The sequence below is a fragment of the Lytechinus variegatus genome, chromosome 7 (genome assembly GCF_018143015.1).
Source record: "Lytechinus variegatus isolate NC3 chromosome 7, Lvar_3.0, whole genome shotgun sequence".
NCBI lineage: Eukaryota > Metazoa > Echinodermata > Echinoidea > Temnopleuroida > Toxopneustidae > Lytechinus > Lytechinus variegatus.
Genome location: NC_054746.1, coordinates 44,546,263 through 44,569,459, shown reverse-complemented (window position 1 = coordinate 44,569,459; position 23,197 = coordinate 44,546,263). Strand labels below are relative to the sequence as shown.

The 23,197-nt window shown below is 33.4% G+C and overlaps 1 protein-coding gene across 1 annotated transcript in view; it reads left to right on the top strand.

Moving 5' to 3' along the window:
* The window catches only part of LOC121419419 (1-phosphatidylinositol 4,5-bisphosphate phosphodiesterase beta-1-like), a 119,181-nt gene that overhangs the window by 57,443 nt on the left and 38,541 nt on the right, over positions 1-23,197 (top strand). The window contains exons 9-17 of the mRNA XM_041613877.1: positions 2,944-3,044; positions 4,890-5,056; positions 7,554-7,700; positions 8,831-8,991; positions 9,368-9,447; positions 11,928-12,012; positions 12,778-12,880; positions 15,560-15,649; positions 20,072-20,152. Of these exons, the coding sequence (XP_041469811.1) occupies positions 2,944-3,044; positions 4,890-5,056; positions 7,554-7,700; positions 8,831-8,991; positions 9,368-9,447; positions 11,928-12,012; positions 12,778-12,880; positions 15,560-15,649; positions 20,072-20,152 (1,015 nt within the window). The remainder of the gene's footprint in view (positions 1-2,943; positions 3,045-4,889; positions 5,057-7,553; positions 7,701-8,830; positions 8,992-9,367; positions 9,448-11,927; positions 12,013-12,777; positions 12,881-15,559; positions 15,650-20,071; positions 20,153-23,197) is intronic.

Below are 23,197 nucleotides of genomic sequence, written 5' to 3'. Positions count from 1 at the left end.
AGTATGAAAGGAAACACGTCATTATTTACATCTGTTTATATGCCTGTTTTCAATCAACTTCTGAACTGTAGTTCCTCAATATATGTTCTTAAATTGGAATGAGCATTGTATTAGAGTAGAGATTCAAGAATGACACACTCAACTCTTACAAACAAACATCTTCAACCTAATGAATAAACATCACTCGGTAATAAAACCCAATTAGACCATCTGCCCATTGAGGGTGAATAAATGGTTCCTTAATTAATTTCATTATACTTCAGTCCATATTGGCTTGTTCGATTCATGTTAGCATTGTTGTTTTGAAACTTTACTTCTAACAGTAATGATCAGTAAGTGAAATGATACAAACAATGAAATGGGCAATTATCATTATTTCAACTGTAGATCTGAGTATTGGGAGCTTAATTGCCTTCTTCATGCTCTGCGCCCAAGATGTTCGCTTGTTGTGTGCACCAGTTACACACACACACACACACACACATATATAAATATCACGCTGTTTAAACCGGTCTCTCTAACGACAAGTTGTTTAAACTTTATTTGAAATTCTTTAAACGTTTTCAACATCTTGTTAAAAAAAATCAAATAACTTAAAACATTAAACTCAAGCATTAAACAGTTGATGTTAGAGTGACAGGCTTAAACAAACTGCTTGAAATTTTAAACAGCATTTTTACAGCTTATTTACATATATATATATGTATATCAAAACCAGCTGCTCATTATTTTTATGTGTGGATGGATAATACAAGTGTCACCTGAATAAGTTTAGCTGTTGTTCAACTTACACCATGTAATTTAACACTGGTGTAAGTGCTTGTGTAGTTCTTACACACTATTGGTGTACTTATAAACACTGCTGTTGTGTGCAGTGTCATTGTCTTTCCAGGGCATTAACCTTTAGAGGGATCTCTAGTGGTTTGTGGGTGTGAAATAATGAATAAACATGGCCTTATTTCACAAAGATGGTTTTTAATCTGCGGTCTGTAAGCCATGGTTTGTTGGGTATATTGAGAAAATTATTATTGGTGATTTTGTTGTTATAGGCAGTATATTTCTGTGTGAAATATAAAACTGAATTGATATTTCAGGATTTCTCTCTCAATTTCTCTCCATTTGCTTTGGCAGATCAATATAATGAAATGAAAATAAGCATTCATTATCGTAGTACATGTAGATAGCAGAAAATTGTGTTAAAATCTTGACTTAGAAACATTCACTTTCATTGCTAAACTAAATTTTGATAAAATCCCATTGAATGTGCAGACCACTTTGAAGTGAATGACATTAGCAGTGCACTGAACATACTATAGAAGAGAATGGTGTAATAAATCACTTTGTCACTGCAGGATTTCTCATTAGTTAGGCGATAGTGTAAGAAACAGTCGTGGCAAAGCCAACGCTCTATTAAAGCCATATTGGCATGGCATTGAGAAGGTATTGTAGCCGCTTGATCGAGCCGTCATTTATCTGATGTCTGCCATTTTACACAGATGGTTGGTTACTAAGGTGCTCCAATCTGTGTATCAGGTAGCGAACAAAAATTATGGCATACAACCCCAAATCCATCTCACATATTATTGAACTTGCTTTTATTTGGGCCACTATTATGATTATTATTATTATTATCATTATAAGATGTTGTTTACTGCTGATATAATATGTTTGTGAAATTTGTATTTTGTTTGAGTGCATCTACAAGGATAGCAGTATTGAATTACTGATGGAACTATCCTGCTTTTGATAAAAATCTACTAATAGATGGATGAATAAATGAGTTGATAGTTGACACACTTAGTAATGATGATATTTTTACAGAGAACTGGTTAAGAACAGTTGCTGAGAAGATTGTCTCTTTTTACCAATATCTAGATATGCTCATGAAACATCATGACCCTTGTATACAAACCCTTATTTTCATGTTTTATGTGTACGAAATCACATTGTTCTATGCTGTGCAAGAAGTAAATTATATCAGCCATTATCAATATTTTGCCTTTATTGCATAATTTGGACTTCCTCTGTGCTCTAACAGTGAATTTGACTTTATAATCAGTTTGCGTGAATTTTCCAAAGATTTTAATCCACATATTCAAATAATAGTTTGAGCTATTTAACTGGTGTACCATATTAGGGCCAAACTACTATTGAAGTTTGAGATAATTCCCTTTGATAAAAACGATAGCAAATCATCTGTAGTCAAGAAAACAAAATTAAAAAAGTTCCAGAACCCTCATTTAAATTTGTAAGGAATGACACTTTCTTTTTTCAAGCATTAGCCTCCATGATAGTCAGGTTCTGTTGGCTTTCTTGCAGATTAAAAATAAATTATAAATTAAAAAAAAAATTAGGTCATTTTCAAGCCCTTAATCATTCCTGTTCCCATCCTTGTCTATGCGATGACTGGGTCATTGAGAATTCTTTATTACGTTGTCCACAGACACGGGCAAAGACAGTCACCCCAAGCATTTATTACTCCAATCCCCACTGAGCTGTTTCGTTAATGGAATTTTCTAGACATCTAATCACGGCATATGATGTTGAGAAGAGCAATTTAGAATGGTTTAAGCCATGCTGTTGAGTGTACTGGCAGTTATATAGAATGAAATGAAATGACCCTTGAAAGTGTTTGGTAATTAACGCAGGAGTTGGACTGTGAGATTGATGAGATTGTCCCAACGAGGAGGAATGGCTAGACTCTGGAGCCTGTTGAAAATTGTATATTTCATTGTACCCCTTGATGTAGAGCTATGTCGGGACAATAATCCACAAAATATATTGACAAATAATTTGATTATGGTACCTCAAATAAAAAAGAGAATGAATACTACTGATTAAATACAAAAATTAATGTATTGTACAGAGTATATGTATGTGTATGCACAGAGGAAGATATGAAGATTTTCTCATTTCTAAAGTATTCATTTATTTCTTCTCTAGGATGACACTATTGATCCCAAGAAGTTCACATATGACGTTTTCTTCACATTCTACCTTCGCTTAGTCAACCAGAAAGAAGTGGACAAATTATTCCAGGAGATGTAAGTATGATCAGTTATCAGTAAATCATATACTCATACATGTTTCCGGCATAGTACATTCAGCGTATGCGTAAAGTGATGAACTTGAAAGTAGTACTTGTGAATCCAAACACTTGATTTTATAAGAGCAAATCAAATGGCAGTTGATTTCTGAAGTGTAATTTACACTAGGACAGTAGACTCATTGTCTAGTGATATGTCGATGTCAAGATTAGGATCGCATTGATGGGAGCCCTCCCAATATTTGTTTGAAGTGATTTAAGTGAAAAAAAGAGAGTTGTGGGAACTGGTTAGAATAGATTACAGCTAACTGCAGTTTGGTAATATTAATGATGATATTGTTAAGGTAGATAGATAGATATACAGACGGACGGATGGACGGACAGACAGACAGACAGACAGACAGATAGGTAGATAGGTAGATATATAGATAGATAGATACATAGATAGGGAGGGGAGGGGGAGGGAGGGAAGTATTTAGCATCATGTTTTTCATACTGATTATGATAATAAGATTAGTAACAATGATTCAATAGAAAATTAAAGGGTATCTACCTAACCCTTTTGGATAAGTGGTGTGTTGACTCAGTTGGTAGAGCATCTGGCTCACAACTGGGAGGTTTGGAGTTCAAGCCCTAGCCCCATCAGACAAAAAGACATTAAAAGATGGGAGTTGCTGCTACCCTGTTTGACGTTGCAGGATTTAAGGAATAGAGCAATGTTGGCGCTGCACAGTGGCTGCCAGGCTAATCAATATATATTGGTCAAAATGAATTTGCAGAGTAATTCTATTTCACATATCTATTTCGAACAATAAAATAATTATTTTTCTTTTGTATATGGATCTCTTCATGATCCCAAAGCCTTCAAACAAGGCAGAAAATATGAAAACAGGTAATTGAAATATTAGTTTAATAAATTAACACTTGTCAATCTTTTTTTGTTTGTGACTGTCATTATGAAAATGGTAAAGTAAGAATCCTTTCTCGTACCATGCCATCTATCTATCTTTGTTATATATATCTTGACGAGTTTCTCATTACATAAAGCCTTGCAATTGATCATACAAGTGATGTCTATGATTGATTATATTCATCATTATGTGCAATCAGTCATATAAAGTGAACTTTACAATCAATGGCTTAGCTTTGTTTTACAGGCTCAGTCTTGAAGTAGGCCAGGTAATTGGGAATATGAGATGCAATGATGCTCTCCCAAATACTGCTTAATTGGCCCTCGTTTACAGAAATACTACAGTCGATTTGCACGCAATATTCTTTTCATGGAATAAATTTGTGATGAATGATGCTTGGGCCTGCTTAATGGTTCTTAATTGCAGGCATTTGTTACTGTTTTGCAATTGGCTCTATCAACAGTCCTATTTTGGGGCTGTAATAGCGAAAGCATACAGTATCTCATTCCAGCTTGCTCATTCTGATATGAGGTACACAGAAGTATTCAGAATTTTATGGAAGATATTTTTAAAGGCATTTTTACTAAATCAGTGTCTTTTTGAATGAGTAGATTAATGGTAATAAAACTCAAGCAATTATAAATCACTAAACCTTTCTGCATCTATCAGTTTATTCCAATTTCACCAACAAATCATCTCCCCATCCAATGTCATTGGTACCATCACCAGCATCGGCACCATCCTCCTCTTCTTCTTCCTCCTCATCATCAACATCACCAACTCAACCAACATCACCCACTCCACCTCCATCATCATCTCATTTGTATCTCAACAAGACATGACAATCACCATCATCACTTTTAGGTACAATCACTTCGCCCATCACAGATTATCACCATCATAATTGTTATGATCTTTACTACCTGTGACAGGGGTGCAAGGAACAAACCCTACCTGACTACTGATCAACTTGTTAAGTTCTTGAACAATGAACAGCGTGACCCTCGTCTTAATGAGATCCTCTATCCGTTCTATGATGCTAAAACAGCTATGAGCATCCTAGAGAGATTTGAGAAGAACAAGCAGTTTGCCAAAAAAGGTAAGATTTTATTTGAGGTAATGTCAGTGTTAGGTTGCATAGAATGTATGATTGTGTAATTGGATGTTACCCCATGGTTAATGGTTAGATTATTATTATGAAAATTTACATGCAATTGGATCTGGATGAATAATTTTGTATTTTCAGCTATTCATCTAGGATCATGAAATATAATGCAGGATATCTCAACAAAGGATAAATTTGTTCATATCAACACATTTTAGAAGAAACCACTTTTTTAGGAGAAATATCTGTGAAAAACAAAATTCAAATTCCAGGTCAAATCATATTATCAAAAGGCCAATGATTATTTTTTAAACTACATTTTTGGACACTTTTGGACACTTAAACAGAACTTAAGTTTAGACCATGTTTTTTTTTAAAGAAATGCTCAATTACAATATAATTTGTACAAAATTGTAGTTGTACTCGTATGTTCACACAGCATTTCAATGTTTAGTGAAACCTCTAGGATTATTATTTTTGTAATCTGTGCATGCTTACTTATGTCAGTCATGAAATCACCAGGTAAATTCCGGTTGTGATTTTTTTTGGCCAACAAGTAAGGATGTACTTCCTTTTATTCTGAACATTGGCAAGAAATCCGCAGGAAATAAGGCCAACTACTCATCCCATCATATTTTGTTATTATAACTGGATTCCATGTGATGTTTCATTGTACATGTAGGAAACAAGCACTTTTAATGATTTATAAACAAATAAAATGTGCAAGAAACATCACATCTACATGTATACTCAATGTCAAAAGGAAGACAAACAAAATTTGTGGATAGTAATATCATGATAAGTTATTTCTAAGTTTACATTGCTCCTGATTATTTCCTCAATTATGTTGATAGATGTATTACAGACAGAAGTAACATTCAGAGGAAACGATATAATTATAGAATCCAGGATATATTAAAAACAAGAATATTAGGTGGTTTCCAGGGTGTTTTGCAAAGCTGTTTATGAAAAGTTATAGGTAGCTTTGAATGTGAATACTACATCAGTCATGTATCTCATTCGTTCGTTCATTTTTTTGTTCTTTCTTTATTTCTTTCTTTCATTCTTTCTTTCTTCCTTCCTTCCTTCCTTTATTTCTTTCTTTCTTTCCTTCCTTCCTTCCTTCCTTCCTTTCTTTCTCTCTCTTTCTTTCGTTCTCTCTTTCTAGAAACGAAATCTGATGATCTTTATAGTAATTGTGAATAGATAATGAATTTCTGTTTCTCAGGAGTGTTTTACATGAGCACTGGTGGCAGAAATATAAAAGTGTTGAACTAAGATTCTCAAAATATACTGTATGTAGTTTCCAGTTACATTCTACCAATGGCATTATTTTGCCATTCTTTACATCAATTACTTTAAATTTAATTAAACACAATTCAAACTTTGGTCTAGACATTGTGATTTTTAAAGTTTTATAATCTATTACTAATTAGAAAAATAATTACAAATCATGTCATACAATTTCAAAATATATTGATTTTAAAAGTGGCAGGACCTTAAAAGCTGTAATAATTTTGGCTTGCCTTTTCTTTGTTATCTCATTTCTTATATAATTTCTAGGAAATGTCTTTAAAATGACAAACTGCAAAAAATCTCTTTACAATTACAATACCCCAGTAAAATATTGCCACCTGAATTGTTAATTGTTCTTTGTGAAATTATGTTAGAGATAAAAACCACATAGAATTATTGGGTTGTGAATGTGTTATAAATGAGGAAGTCCACCCTGAAGGCCAGTGTGAGGAAAATAAATTGATGAAAATCCATCAGCACGACAGTATTATTAATTCTTTATATGTCTTTTTGCATGCAGTTATCTGATGTGTGATGAAATATGAATCCCACAAAGTGCTATTTTCTCAGAATTTTTTTTAACCTCAGACACATTACATTTATATGGGAGAGATATATTCAGTCATCATGGACCATTTGATGCCTAAAAAAAAAATCATATCTTTGTTTTTTTTTGCCAAACATCCATCAGTATGTTAATCTCATTTTTATAATTTTATTAAAACCAGTAGGGTGTATGGTTGGACTCTACAGATTTTATTTTGTGTTCCTACACTATATGGAGTCCAGTCTTCTTTCCAGCTTTGCCCTCTTTTAAAATCCTTATTACAATGATTTATTACTCTACATTGTTATTCACACAGGTTTTGTGCTCTTGATAGGATTATAGCAATGATGATTATGATGGTAATGATGATGATTATTATGATGATGATGATGATTATGATGATTATTATGATGATGATGATATTAATGATGATGATTATGATGATGATAGTCGTGATGGTGATGATTACTATGATTCTATTAATACTCATCATCATTGATTATTATAATTTATAATTGCTCCATTAATGCAATGATTGCTAGAAACAACAGCTGGAACTAAAGCAACGAAAATGATGTTGGTATGCATGGAATATAATTTTCAGGATAGGCAAAGTTTCATTTTTTTGGTATTATTTTTTTCTTTCAGGTAACATGTCAATAGAAGGTTTGATTCGTTATCTACTAAGTGATGACAACCAAGTGGATGGTGTGGAATCTTATCTCATTGCTCAAGACATGGAACAACCTCTGTCACATTATTTCATCAAATCATCTCACAACACATACCTCACAGGTATAGTATCCAATCTTATATCTTCTGAGGTGCTAGTAAATTTCACAGTCACATTTGGTCTTGGTGATGTTTTGCAAAGACTTGAGTATGACTCAAAGTCAAGCTTACAGGCCAGTGAGCATGTGATATTTAACCTCACTGATGAATATGTGATAGTACACATCCCTGAGGAAAATTGGGGAGTATTTTCAAAATACATAGTCATTTGTTATAAGCTACTGAAATCCTTGCATCTTATTGGCTCAGAGCAATGTTGTAAGTGAAAATAACTAACTGCTTGTTTCATGAAATGCTCCCCTGACCAATCTTAGGATGCATGATATACCACTTAAAATTCAGAATTAAAGTAGGATTTTGAGTCACACATTATCTTTGTGAAACATTCCCCTACTGTGCCGCAGACCCTTTCCTGGGGCCTATTTCACAACTGGTTACAATCAAACACATACTGTCAAAAAAACAAGTACAAAGTGATATTAATCAATCAAAAACTGCCATTTATGACTTCTATTTAAATGCAACTGTTCCTGCAATAGTTCTATGGACAGGGAAGAGTTCTTTGCTTTCATTTTAATTCTTTATGAACACTGAAGACATACTTTGTTGTTTTTCCTCTGTAATTATTCAATATCTGACTAAAAAACAGTCAACTTTGCCCCATTTAGCATATTTAAACACGCAGTGCACCTTTTGTTTGAGTTCTCAATGTCAATCATTATAAACTCAGTTTGTTAGTATCCCAACATAAAACAAGTTACTATTTCTAATATCTTTTGATAACAATGTTAACTACATACCATCAAACCGTCGATTTAGAAGGGCTCTTAGGAAGGTTTTACTTTAGTTAATGTTGAAAGCAGAATTGAATTTAATGTTCAGTTTTTGTGCAATGAGACTCGATTCATTTTTTTCCTTTCTTTCTTTCTTTCTTTCTCTCTCTTTCTCTTTCTCTCTCTCTCTCTCTCTTTCTCTCTCTCTCTCTCTCTTTCTTTCTTTCTTTCTCTTTTTTGTTCGTTCGTTCTTTCTTTCTTTCATTTTTTTTTGGGGGGGAGAATAGAAATGGAAAACTCAGTATTAGGAATATTACTGTTACATGGATTGCAATTTGTTTTATTTGTTGTGTGTGGCAGGTCATCAATTGACTGGGAAGTCTTCAGTTGAGATTTATCGTCAGGTTATGCTGTCTGGATGTAGATGTGTAGAGCTGGATTGTTGGGATGGTAAGAGTGATACTGATCCAGAACCAGTCATTACCCATGGATACACTATGTGTACTGATGTACTCTTCAAGGTAAAGTATGCCTAAATCAGTAATGATGTTGATAGAGATGGTGATGATAAAAGGAATGGTGGTGTTGGTGGTATATGATGATAATGATGATGTCGATGATGACAACGACGATGATGACAACAACAATGACGATGATGAAATTTCTTCTCCTGGATCACTGATAAAATCTAGTTATCCTTTTAAAGTGTCTTTCTGACCATGGATATAGAAACTAGCAACTGAGCTTTTTGAAATTACTGACAAAATTTTCCTGAAGCTATATCTGTGATTAGCCATTTCAAATTCTCTCATGATATATTGGTCCTGACCATATAACTGACTGAAACCATATGATATTGTCATTCATAGTATCTCTTTCATTGATGATTCTTTGCAGGATGTTATTGAAGCCATAAATGAAGCAGCATTCAAGACATCGGAGTATCCTGTAATCCTGTCCTTTGAGAACCATTGCAAGTATGTCTCACTTTCTAAGATTGGACAACTATGAATATGAGTTCATTTCTTAAGTTTTTAGGGGGGTTCATGGTTGCTGTTTCATAAAGCTGTCAAGTTGTGCATGACACTGTAGTTACTGAAATATGAAGTACCTTTATTTTAATGAAATCATAAAAAAGAATGATTGTTTGGACAAATATTTTCATTTAGTGACAAAAGCACTATACAATGCGGTGTTAAATTTGATGGAACCAAATTTTTAAATTATAACAGAAATAAGAAGAAAATCAGTGAAGTTGATAAGTGAAGGTTTTAACATAATCGGGCAAACAATATTGCACATTATTAATTTTAAAAAGTTGTAAAAAAGTGTGATTTATCATGAATAAGTCACAAGTAAGATAGACGGCATTTCATTGTAAAGCTTACATTCTCTTCTTTCGTCTAGTATGACTTAGTGATTCCTCATTCATTCATGAGTGAGTTAAAAACAATTTGAAAATAAAAGTATGCCAAAGAGCCAAACAGTATCTTAGTTTTTTAAAGAAAATTGCATGTCCAATAAGTTTAATACCTGCTCTTTAATATGATATCTCAATCACAAAAATGGTCAAGAAATAACAAGTTCTGTTTCTTTGAAATAATGGTTTTATTTCCATAATTTTTTGCTCACTCGTACATAATGAGGAATCATGAGAGTTATTACCAGATTAAAGAGGAGGCTCAATAATAGGTCATTTTTCTATTGTTTTTGTGATTAGTTTATGATAAATGAATAATTCTCTGGGGTAATTTTCCGGGACACACTAAAAAATGGGAGGGTTTTCCCTACTCTTTCTCAAAATCAAATCTCCAAAATATCCATTTGAAATTTACTTAGTCTTAGTAATCTCATTTTTCAAGCAGCCATAGCTTTGTTATTCCTTGTTTGATTTATTTTCAATTCTCGCCATTCTGTTAATTATTTTCATGCTTTCACATAAATCATTAGGTTATCAGGGTCGAGTTCCCATTTAATAGGGAGAATATGCATCAACAACAGCATATTTCAAATGAAACTAGTGTGATTTAAATGACCTAGAAACACTTTTGGCTTACATACCAATCATGCTGAATTTCATATGTAAATTACAAAAAGTCTTATGGGAACACCACCACATTAGCCATGCATTACAACAATGAATTACCATAAATACCAAGTAAAGGGGGAGGGGTCTGCATGAGATATACTGACATAATTTACCTCATCATCATTCACCACATAGTAAAAACTCAAATAATACATTTTTTTGCTGGTATCAATTCTTGACAACAGTAACACAAAAATCGACCTAATTCAAAGTTTCGAACAGAACAGAACAAATAAAAACTAGGAAATAGACAACAGTAGCTTCTGCTTCATAATAATTCAAATCCATATGAAAAGTGAAATCGAAGTGTTTCTAATAAGTTTATGTAGATAATACCCTTAATATGATTTATGTTCTACCAGGATATGTGTACCACTCTTTTCAAAAGATTTATTTCCTTCAGTATTGAGTGTAATTAGAGTCTTTCATAAAATCATTGATAATAAACTTTACTATTTTTACTTTCTGTTTACTCGTTAACAAGAGCCCTCGAGTCTAGTTGATAGTGTTAATAGAGAAAAAATGGAACTATTACAACATTTAGATAGAATCAACCCCTTTCTTTCACTGAAGAGGCTTTTGCATAGTCTGTAGGTTTTTTTTCCGGGAATAATCTATACCAAACTTTTCAAAATCAATATGTGAAGGTATAAAATGTGCAGTCATGAGTTGAAATTCGATTTGATCAATAGCAAATGATATACCATTCATCACTCCTTTTTTATTATTTGACTAAAAACCAGCCTTAAAAATGGTTAAGAAAATAATTGAATAATTTATCAGGATTATGCAAACAATGAAAGTAAATTTCATACAATTTAAGGTATTGCCCATCTTCAGTTATTTGATCCATTAATGAAAGATTTGCATTTATACATCTCCCAAAAGCCTTCTTCTGATATGTAAGAAACCAAGCTGCATTGATTAAATCTCTTTCTGCAATTGATCTCTGTGTTTGAGATCTGGGGAACGTTTCATCAATATTTTTCTGACAACTTTCCTTGATTTCGATTGGCTGAGAAGTATTGTTACTATGGCAACTGTCGGATAAAACAGGGCTTGTCGGATGATACGTCTGACAAGTCCTTTCGTAAAATGCTCCCCTGTTGTTGTATTTATATTATCTGGTTTGATATCATTCATTTGTGCTTTCCTCTCTCTATATATATATCTGACAGTTACTATAGTAATGTTACTCTCCGGCCAATCAAAATCAAGTGAATTTGTCATATCTTACAACCTTATGGGCGAAATATGTTGATGAAATGTCCCCTGTAATTAGCTTTTATAAAAATTCTAGACGTCTATGTTGTCATGTATGTATTTGCTTTGGTATTCTTATTTGTATTTTTTTTCTCTTGATAATAGCCAAAAGCAACAGGCTAAGATGGCTCATTATTGCAGAACAATCTTTGGAGATAAACTTTTGATTGATCCTCTTTCTGAGTATCCTGTAAGTAAAACATTTTATGAAGCATTTTGTTTTAATTAGCACAGTCAAAATAAGCTACTGACATGATACGATTTTAGGTACCCTCCCCATGAGGTCTTAATTGAAATGAGTAACGAACTTGGTATTTAGCTGTATCTTTACAATTACTAGAAATTGAATAGTGTTACCGTTGGAGACCTAGCTAGAGTAATAGTCAAATTTTAAAACAGGGTGGCTAAAATAAAGGTTATGTTGTGTAAATAAAATGTTAAATGGTTACCCAACCCAAACTAATTAAATATTTGGGTGGTATGCAGGGGTACCGTAGTCATACTGAGTTTATAAGGTTTATAAAACAGATTATAGTTTATTTTATTATAACTATTACTACAGAAAACTGTTGTCATCGTGATGATCATTATCATATTTATTTTCTAAGCATGATGGCTCTGTGGTATAGCACTTACCTTGTTAAAGGGAGGTTGTGGGTTCGATGCCTCGCTGAGTCATTCACATTTATATCTAAAAAATGGGCTTTTCCGCCTTATAGCTAAGTGTTCAGCATTAAAATTGTATGATAGTAACAGTATCATTACTTGCTGTACAACATTCTGTTAGAGCAGTGTCAGAAGCAGAGTAGCTACTTATACCATTGATAAATGAAACTTCACATATACATATATCATCATATTATTACCATCATGGTATTAGTGTAGATTAAGATGATGATGATTTACATGATTTTAATAATCTTTTCAACTATTATTATCATCTTTTCTGAAATAGTTGGAAGCTGGGAAGCCACTACCTTGTCCAGCGGCCCTCAAGAATAAGATCTTAGTCAAGAACAAGAAACGGAAGCACACGGATGCAAACAAGAAAAGAGCAGGTAAGATTCCAAGGATTGCAGTGGGTATACTTACGTTGCCAAGATTTCAATCTAACTGTACTATTAGATAATTTGATGTGCCAAATTTTTATCAACCCAGTTGATGCAGTAGATAAACTGATGTTCCGTAGACTTCATGAACCGAAGGGTTGCATTACATAACCTACAAGTATGTTGTGATAATATCATTTTCCCTGTACTAGCAGTAGATAGCATGATGCTCTTAAGGTATCATCAACCTAATAGTTATAGATGATCTTATGTTTTCAAGATATCATCAACCCAAAAGGTTTTACTATGTAATGTTGCCACAATGTCATCAACCCAAGCATTGCAGTAGGTAGTCTTGTGTTTCTATGATATCAACAATGCAGTGTTGTAACATAAAATTACCTTATCAACCAAATGGTTGCAGTAGCTATATCATCAACCTAGGAGTTACATTAGGTAACCCTGTGTAACAGCTAGACATATGTCAAGTCAAGTAACAAGCCTCTCTCATGTATTGTCCATCTAATGGATTAGCTAGGTCTTGTAAACAGCAATAATACGCTCCTGTAGAAATTACTCCTAACGAAAACCTGCATGTTGACCCAACATACATGTACCCCCAAACCAAGTAACTCTCATTATTCTGATCCTTACCTCTATAGATTTAGATAGATTTGTCTTTGGAATTAGAAAAACAAAGGTAAAAATCATGAGATTAATATGACTGCCTTTAGCAATAAGTTCTATTCACATTAAGCATGATTAATGATCATACTCGTAGGAGCATGTTTTGAAGAGCTTCCCTCAAGCCATACAGTCTGTGTGGACAGGGACATTAGTTGACTGATGGACACTCTTGAACAGCGTTGAATATAAATGAAAGATTCATGAGGTGATATTGATTTGCCCCAAGAGGAGATGAATCATGTTATATTATTTCTTTTTAAAAAGTGGCTACTTTTCAACACATTCATGTGAAATGGTATGATTCTTTAGCCACGTATCTGAGTGATATACTGGTTCTTACATAAATTTATTTTGCACAAGATAAGAACATTGCTTAATGTGAAGATGTTGCATAGAAGATATGGAATGCATCGATATATGGATGTCTTTTTTATTTGTCTATGACACTTGTCTTCTAAAAAAGAGGAAGGAGCTGCAACCATCAAATTTCAAATATCTACAATTGAATTATCTTATAAATGCATATAATAAAAATATTGAATGCTTCTCAAAACAGATGAATTCCCTGAGGAAAAAGCGTAGAATAGCTTGGATTTCTAGAAATATATTATTTTAGCTGTTCTCTTGCAAGAGAAAAGTTAAGATATTTATTGATATTTTTTATTCCTCTGGCAATCCTTAATAGTAACCTGTCCATCCATCCATCCTCTGCCCTTCCTCTTAAAGCTTTAAAATCGTTTGATGGGTCAACTATGTACCTTGAAATGTTGTGCAAAAAGTTCTCAACTTTTACGACTAATGCTAGAATTAGTGAGAAATTTCCAACAGAAATTCTATTATGATTGTTGTTGTTGTTGTTGTTAACTTTGATTTTAACCACACAGGTGTGAGAAGATCCAAAGTACCAACTCAAACCACTTTGAATTCTCTGACTTCTATGCTAAGCTTAGAGCTTTCAGTAGAAGGTACTCTAAGTATACAGTGATGTAAAGGGACAGCTACTAATTATAATTCTGCTATTGGATCATCTTTTATACCCAATGGAGCTTTATCAACATTTTAATCTATTTATTACTTAAATTTATCATCTGAACATATGTGTTTTCTTTCCTCTATATCCTTCTATTCATGTTGATGTTCTTGTATGGTGTATTTGAATGTATGGATGAGGAAGAACAGATGTCATTGCATGTTTGATTAACGTGACTTTTTAAAGATCCTGTCTAGTGAAAATTCAAAATTTAAAATGAATGGAACTTGATATTGTAAAGGGATATAAAACAAATTGGCTTTAGTATTGTATAACATATTGAAACCTAATTTTCAGTCCCTATTAAAAATGGATGTCAACTAGTTAGATTTGAAAACTTGACAATGACACAAATTGCAATACCAATCTTTTTTTTTTTGCAATACCGATCTTGATATCAAAGACTGCGTTTGAGAGAGGTGATGATAGAAAATAAGGTTCTATTTTAATAATATTGACCTATTATTCATATGTTTTTTAACCTACCACTTAGACATTGTCGTTAAAAAGTGTTATTAATTTAGAGTCAGAAGGGCGTCCTGTTTTTGTGATAGGAGTGGCTTATGCCCTTTTGGCTCTTAAACCATAACACTTTTAATAGGGAATGGTTATTTAATGCATTTATAGAAGCAAGCAAGGGTGGTAATTGGTGAATTCGCATGGATCGTACATCAGAATATATTCCTTGAATATTTACTTATAATTTTTGTGTCCCTTGTTATTGTAGACTGATGCATACAGTAACTTGATAACTTGGGGTTATGTGGTCTAAATAACAATGATGGTGGTATAGTAATTATGTTATAGCAAACATGAGCTAATAAACCATGGTTATTTCTGCTAAACCTGCCACACTATGCCATACTGTAATTAAAACTCTTCCCTCAAAAATACTCGTTGGATATTATTCTTTAAATGAGCAAATATCCTAGTGAAGGTTGATTTGATTGGCTGATGACTTTGATTGGCAGGAAAGCGTCGATTTAGCTCCACCTCCTCTTTCACCAGTTCATTTGATGCAGAAGAATCGACGGAGACACCGCCCTCAACGATGAGACGAGGTAGACTTCCATGTTATTTTCTATCTCACTGTCTTCACCCACCCATTAAGAACATGGCATGTGTATGAAGCATCATGAAGAACATTCAAAGCATCACTATTGTCTTGCATCTATGACTCTGTCTTATATACAGTCCAACTGATTCTGATCAATCTTACTATGGAAAGCCATCAACACCAGAATTCAGCAAGTTTATTTTTTGTTTACAAGTGGAAAATGGTGGGAAATTAATTCATTGCTGGCTTTCCGTAGTATAGAATGATTTGAATCAAGCGAAACTCTATATAAGATTGAGTTTATTTTGGGTTATTATGGTTGATGAGATTGCTACATTGGGAATCTACAGTACATATACCTATTAAATTTGGTGCGGCTCTTTACATTTCGCTGTTCCTTTAATAAGTGAACCTTTTACCACAAGTCAAGCTTCAATCGGTAGTAGCTCACTATTGAACTTTTTAAAACTATTTCTTTATGATAATTAATGAGAATTATTTTTTTTGAATAACAGTTTGAGAAAGTATTTTGAGCTGTTTAACTCCCAATGTAGCAATTTTCTGTTGTTTTTTTTCAAGTACATTTTTGAGAAAATGCATAATTAACTTCTTCTTTTTTCCTCCTTCAAAGGACAGCTACAAGGAACACTATGGTCTTCTGATCAAAAATCCGATATTGATTACAGGCTACTGTCATCATGGCATTCTGTAGACTAAGTTTGTCAGATTCATCAAAGAATTTTGCATGCACACCAAACAGTGGTCTGGAGTGAACACATGTCTTGATTAGGGGAGGGGGGGGGGGGGGTAGAAAATGTGAAAGGCGAGTTTAGAATACTGTATCCAGAATATGGAAAAAAAAGAAGGGGTTGATATGGGAAATCTAACAGCATGAAAACTCGTTCTAGTCCAGAATCTTTTGATTTACTACTATCTCTACCTGTGTGTTTGCATGCTGCTGAAGTAGCATGTGTTTATATTCACACAGGGTATGATTTCCTGAGCCCTGCCCTTTCACTACTCTACTAATATTTCCATCCAATGGTAACTCGGGTGGTAATGAGTATCATCAGCCAAACAAAAGTATGGATTCCATGAAGAAATTTGGATATCAAAGTTGATAAAATATAAACTTTTATTCACCAGGGCCTTGGTATAGCATTGTAATTTATTATGTATTTTTTAATGACAGTTGCCCATTGTGCAGCAGATCTTTACATAGAACTTTAAGATCTTCATTCATATTATCCCCTAGAAATAATTCCCCTATTTTTCAAGGTAAGAAATTTTTTGGAGGCCTAAAGAAGTGATCCGTGAGCTGTAGGATCCATTGAGATTCTGGACAAGACCTCACCCTACTCTATGAATTATGCATACTACCAAAGATAAATTTGAATCTTGCACTTCACTTTCTTCTCTTGAACAATGATATATTTGATCTTTACCTTGACCCCGTTCCAGAAAGAGTGCTTCAAATTATGTACAAGTTCCAAATACTTGTTGTTAATTGGTTGAAAATTATGTTGTGTTAGGTTTTTGGAGCTGCGCTTGCTTACAACTCTTTTTGTATCAGGCAGCAGATGAAATGTATCTGTAGAAGGAATCATTTATTTAAGTTTATTAGTAGTTCTTTCCCTTGTAAGGGCTAACTCCCTCTACAAGAAATAGTTTCAGACAGTACATGTTAGTCTTTACTCATCTAGACACTATTTAATAAAGCTTATCAGATCATTTAATGTGTCATTCTCCATTGATATCAGTTTTCAAAAGCTTTGGTTTTGAATTCGTTTTAAGTATAACTTGTTAGGAAATGACACCTTTATGATGGCGTGGCCTTGTAATTTACAATTGATTTGTACAGTGTGAATGTAACTCTGGCAAACCATGCACAAAACATCTCTTCAATTCAAGTCCTTCATTATGTTACAGTGTCCTTATCTTGCAATCTATACTTGCAAACTCTCCCCATTCAGTGAAATGAAGAGCAGTGTAATAATAATAATAATAATGATAATAATAGACGTTTATGTAGCGCCATCTATCTAGAAATATTCTATTCTGAGGCGCGTTGTTATTATTATCACCCGACTTTAGCTCGAGCTGCCTTTCAGCGCTCATGCATTCAAGGAATTGATCCTGCCGGGTACCCATTCACCTCACCTGGGTCGAGTGCAGTACAATGTGGATGAATTCCTTGCTGAAGGAAATTACGCCATGGCTGGGATTAGTCTATTTCAAGAAAATATTTGCTTTCACATATATGAGGATTTCTTTTTTTTTGATTATCTGTACCTGAAAACATTTCATGCATATTGTTGTATATCATATCATATTTTTACCATATATTGCTTTGGAACAAGAAGGATATTTCTTCATATGCCTACAGACATACATTACAGTGTAGTCGAAATCATTCTTTCTCAAAGCTGCATTGTGCTAGTGTAAGTTTCAATGAAACTTACTGCATTTACAATACATCAAGTGCTTGATTATGAATGATTTCATTTTCTTATTTTGATTAATGTTTTCAAATGAAATATATATCATAGGAATTTTGTGTTGCTAGATGGGGCAGATTATATTTTTTCACCCTTTAGTTGACAAATGCTCCATATTTTGACTATTGAGCTACAGATATATAATAAACAGATATAAATGTATGACAGTGAGGAATTTGTTGTCAAGGGAATTTGAAATAACATGAAAATACTTTTAGAATGTTGTAACATTGTCTCTTCAAATTTTTTCTTATTTGTGCTGTGTTTGTAATGTCATCATCTCTGCATTTGTTGCAATACATGTGTACGTATTCCATTACTGAATGTTTCCAGTTAAACTCAGTGTGTTATCAGTATTCTCATTTTCCATAAACTCCAATCCGAGTTTAATATTTCAGGACGAATTGTTGAAGAGAATTCATTGCACTCCTTGTCATCTATTGAAATAATCAGATTAGATGTTTGTTGATATAGAACCTGGAAAATGAATAAACTATAAGTATTGAATCAACAATAAAAAATTAGATATTTGATGACACTGACATCACATTTATGATAAACATGCATTGTACCGGTATGTACATGTACTTTGCCAATTGAATGTCAATTCTTTGTACTTTGATGGTAATTAACAAAATACTGAATTAAAAAGGAACTAAATTGCAAATTTCTACTATTACAGTGTTCATAAAAATCAAATTGTTTGTGGATTACATGTGTGTATCATGTGTCTGACGAGTACCATACCATCATAGTGATATTGTAATATGAATATGTTTATTCAATCAGATCACTGCACTTCATGTACCAATATATTGATTCAATGAAACCTGTCACTTGTTTATATTCTGGTACCCATGCATATTTGGACTTTATACTCTAGTTTCACAAGCATTATGCTTCATATTTATTCATACAAGGCACATGTACATGGAGTATAACACTTCACATATGTTAGGCATATACAGTATTTAGCCATAACTTAATACAAGAAGTCTGGTTTTCTAATCAATGGATATTCCTTTATTTGTTCCAATTATTAATACTTTGTAGTTTGTTATTATTATTATTGTTTAATTAATATCATTAATTAATCAATAAATTGATTATTCAATTAATGAATTAATAATTGTTCATATTTCTTTAAAAAATATTCTTATTTAGAAATTGAAAGGGGTGTATAAAAATGAATGTTAAGGTCTAAAATCATTAGGTGATCTCATTATTATGAATGAGAAAAGGTCACTTTATTACAATGTACAGGGTACAAATGAATATGGGTACATGTATATTCACATTGTTATGATTCACTTCTTTATACCAATATTATGCCAATATATGGTTGTTTTAAAATAAATATCACAAATTAAGACCTTATATAATTAATTACATATCCAACATTTTGAAAATATTACATGAAAATATCATTTCATTCTTTATTTAATTTCTCTTTTTCAGCCTTTACGTGAATCCACTCATTATATTCACTACAATTGTATTTCAAAGATAATAATTAGTGCACATTATTATGATAAATAAATGTGAATAAACTGTATGGATTTTTATGGAGTAAGATTGGAAATGTTTTCCACTTGAATTTTTCATGAAATATAAGTGTAATACTTATAACACTTTATTCATGATTGTGAAACACCTTAATTGGGGGGGGGGGGGGTTAAAAAGAGTAACTTCCATAGTTCTTTTGAAATCACAGGAATATTGTAAAATGTATTGATTAAAGAATGTTTGTCTGGGATTCCAGTATATCCATCTGTATTTTGAAATGTCTTGGAAGTACATATTCGTGTTTCTCATTTGGATGTTAAGAGCAGTAAGCTAGAATGTGTTTTATAAAACATGTTAGATTTCATATCAGACCCAATGAAGGAATGAAGATTGGCATTGACATTACTTTTTTCTGAAACCAGGTCGTCGACTTCAGAGTACGACATCATTGACATCGATGGATAGCGGTGATGCTCCTGTTGATTTTAGGCCTAGTCGGTCAGGTAGTACACCTCGTCTTGTTATCGCAATTGATTATCACATTAATTATTCAAGCATTGTCAAGCTTATTAATCATTAACTCATGGTGGTGTCACTTTCATCTCGATACAGACCAAATGGAAAAACTTACAAATGGGAGGTATTAAACAATTTATGATAATACTCTATTTACGTTGTAGATTTACTACTTCCAAAGGATTTATACCTTGATATTTTCATTCTCTTTCACTTTTTGATGAAATAGCCTTTTTTTCTGCTTTGCACCAATAAAGATTAATATTGATTGGTAAGGTGGAACTGTGGATTGGAAGCTTGTATGCATTGGCACACGCAATGCTGATTTTTTTTTCTCTTCTCTTTAATAGGGACACACATACTTGAGTTTAGTTAAATTCTTTACATTGATGTGTATTGTACAGTATGGGGCTTATGTTATGATGTACTACTTTAACCTAAATTCTCTTTTATTCTTTCAAATAAAGGCATTAAATCTTTTCAAATTACTGACTTGAAAGCAGTTTAAACTAATACAATTATCCTTATGGAAATTGCAAAAGTGCTTACTTTGTCTCTGTAGTAGTGGATTTGTTCCCTTCTTGCTTTTACTAACAAGAGAAAACAATTCTATGCTCTTCAGGCTATACTGTTTCTGCATTGATAAGCTAAGATATCTAGACCTGTACTACTTCACTTTTAATTTTCAATTTTGCCACTTCAATGTTTAATCATATTCTAGAGCTTTTACATTATATTGCCAAAAGCAACACTTGTAATACTTTTCTGGGATGGAAATTCATGTGTTTTGAGCCGACTGTGTACATTATCATTGAATTTATCCACCACAGCGTCTCGGCGAGGTAGCAAACGTAAAATGCTCCTCCAGATTGCCGAAGTGACTTATGATGAGACTATTAACCCAGACGACCCAGGTAACCAGGGGCAACACTGTCCAGCTTTCATATTTTCACATAGCACTGCAACTTGAGAGAAATTCAAATGCAAACAATCTCTTCTCTTTCTATCTCAAAGCATTAGAATTAGGTTACTTTAGAATTTCACAAAGTTTACAAGAGAGATCATTGGAAAATTAAACAAAGTCACATCATTAAGTGATTTCAAGTTTGGTGTTAGCACTGGTGTTTATGGTGGAAGAGCACCATTTAGATTGCATTCCAGGGTATTAAAATTATTCAAATCACATTGTTAATAGACCCTAACATAAAACTTGTCTTAAGACCAGCTTGATGCTGATGTAAAAATCAATCCAACACCGAGATCAAAATGTCAACATCAAACTTGAAATCATCCATTGTGTGCTTTTCTAATATTCAACTGAATTTGTTGAAAGACTTGTATACATATCAGCATTATTCATAGCAAACATAAAGCTTGAAATCAATCCATGCCTAGCTAGCATTATTATCCAACATATCATTATCATTGCAGGAGGACTTTAAAAATTTAAAATCCAGAGATGGATGATATCAGAAGTTAAATAGATATAAGCAGTTGAAGCCAAATGTCATATTTTTATTTTTTTTAAAATCCAATGATCTTTTCATTTTTCACTGAATCATGCACCTGTAAAATTAAGCCTTCATCACAGTATCCTATACTTTTCAAGTTGAATTATGGCCAAAGAGTTGCTGAAATGTTAATTTGCCCAGGAATAAGATATATTGTGCTTAAGCTTCGCCTGTCACAAACCACAATTTGGTTGCCCTGAGGAGGTATTTTAGGATATTCTCTTGTTAGCCTAGTTCTGGGGCAATCATGGTAGAATTGTTAGGGGAAAAGACAGTGAATGAAAACTGAGGCTGAACCAATTTTAGACTTCATTTAAGGGCCGTCTGCACCATCCCGAGTTTTCAAATTAGCGCGCTATATCTGATCCGGCAAATTATCCCGATCTGAACAATCTCGAGACTATTTGCAATGGAGACGCAATTATCGCGCTAGTTCGTAGGATTAATCTCGAGATTGCAATCCCAAGTCAACTTGGGATTATTTGCAAAATAGTGTGCTATTTTACGAATTATCGCGCTAAATCGGTGCAGACGCACTCGGGTTTATTTATTCACGGCGTCAGACCATAATGCATCGATGCCTCGCTCGAACAGGAATCGCTCTTCTTGCGATGGTGGAGACGGGGTTTCTTGAATCTCGAGATTAATCGCGAAGAGGGCCAATCGGGCTAAAATCTTGAGATTGAGCAAACGTGGGATGGTGCAGCACCGCCTTTAGATATAAACTTGGTTTGCTGGATATATGTTGTTAGTGCTTCAGTTAGGATTCTATTGTGATGCTGGGTTAATACTCTGATGAACACTGCTATTTTATGATGAGGCATGTGTATACCTAACTTGACTTTATGGTAGATTTTTAGAAGGTAAAATTGAAAATAGAATTGATAATATATGCTAATAGGCAAATAGTGTTGGACATTAGCACCTTTACTGCACAGATGCACATATGTTGCATTTAAAGAATTTGGTACCCATTTACTATACCAGTTTGAAGAGCGGTAAATTTAGAATGTCTATGAATGATGAGGGTCCAAGGAGGGGGATGGGCGTGGGGTTGCATGTATAAAGCTACTCTAATCCTTTTATTTCGATACTTCCCAAAGTCTAATTTCAGTCAATTGGTTATGCATTTTGTGTGTGAGGTTTGGGTGCTATGAAACTGCAAGCAAATTACACCAGGGGGGTGTTTCACAAAGATTTAAGTATGACTTACAGTCATAATCTAGTTGCGCACAGTATAAAAGGCATGACAGCATTGGTCAGATCATGCCAAGAGGACGCGCACTACTGCGTATTGATCAATAAGATTGCGCGTTGCATATCATGTACGCGTCGACATTTAAGTGCGACCTAAGTCTTACTTTAATCTTTGTGAAACACCTCCCAGGAGCTGTATTCACAAAACATAACTGAGCTGGTTACAGCATCAATCAATTACAATGGCCAGAGTAGCCTACTCAGTGATCCACAGAGCTATACAGCTTAGAAGACTTAGAAGATTTGAAAGAGCATTGCAGAATG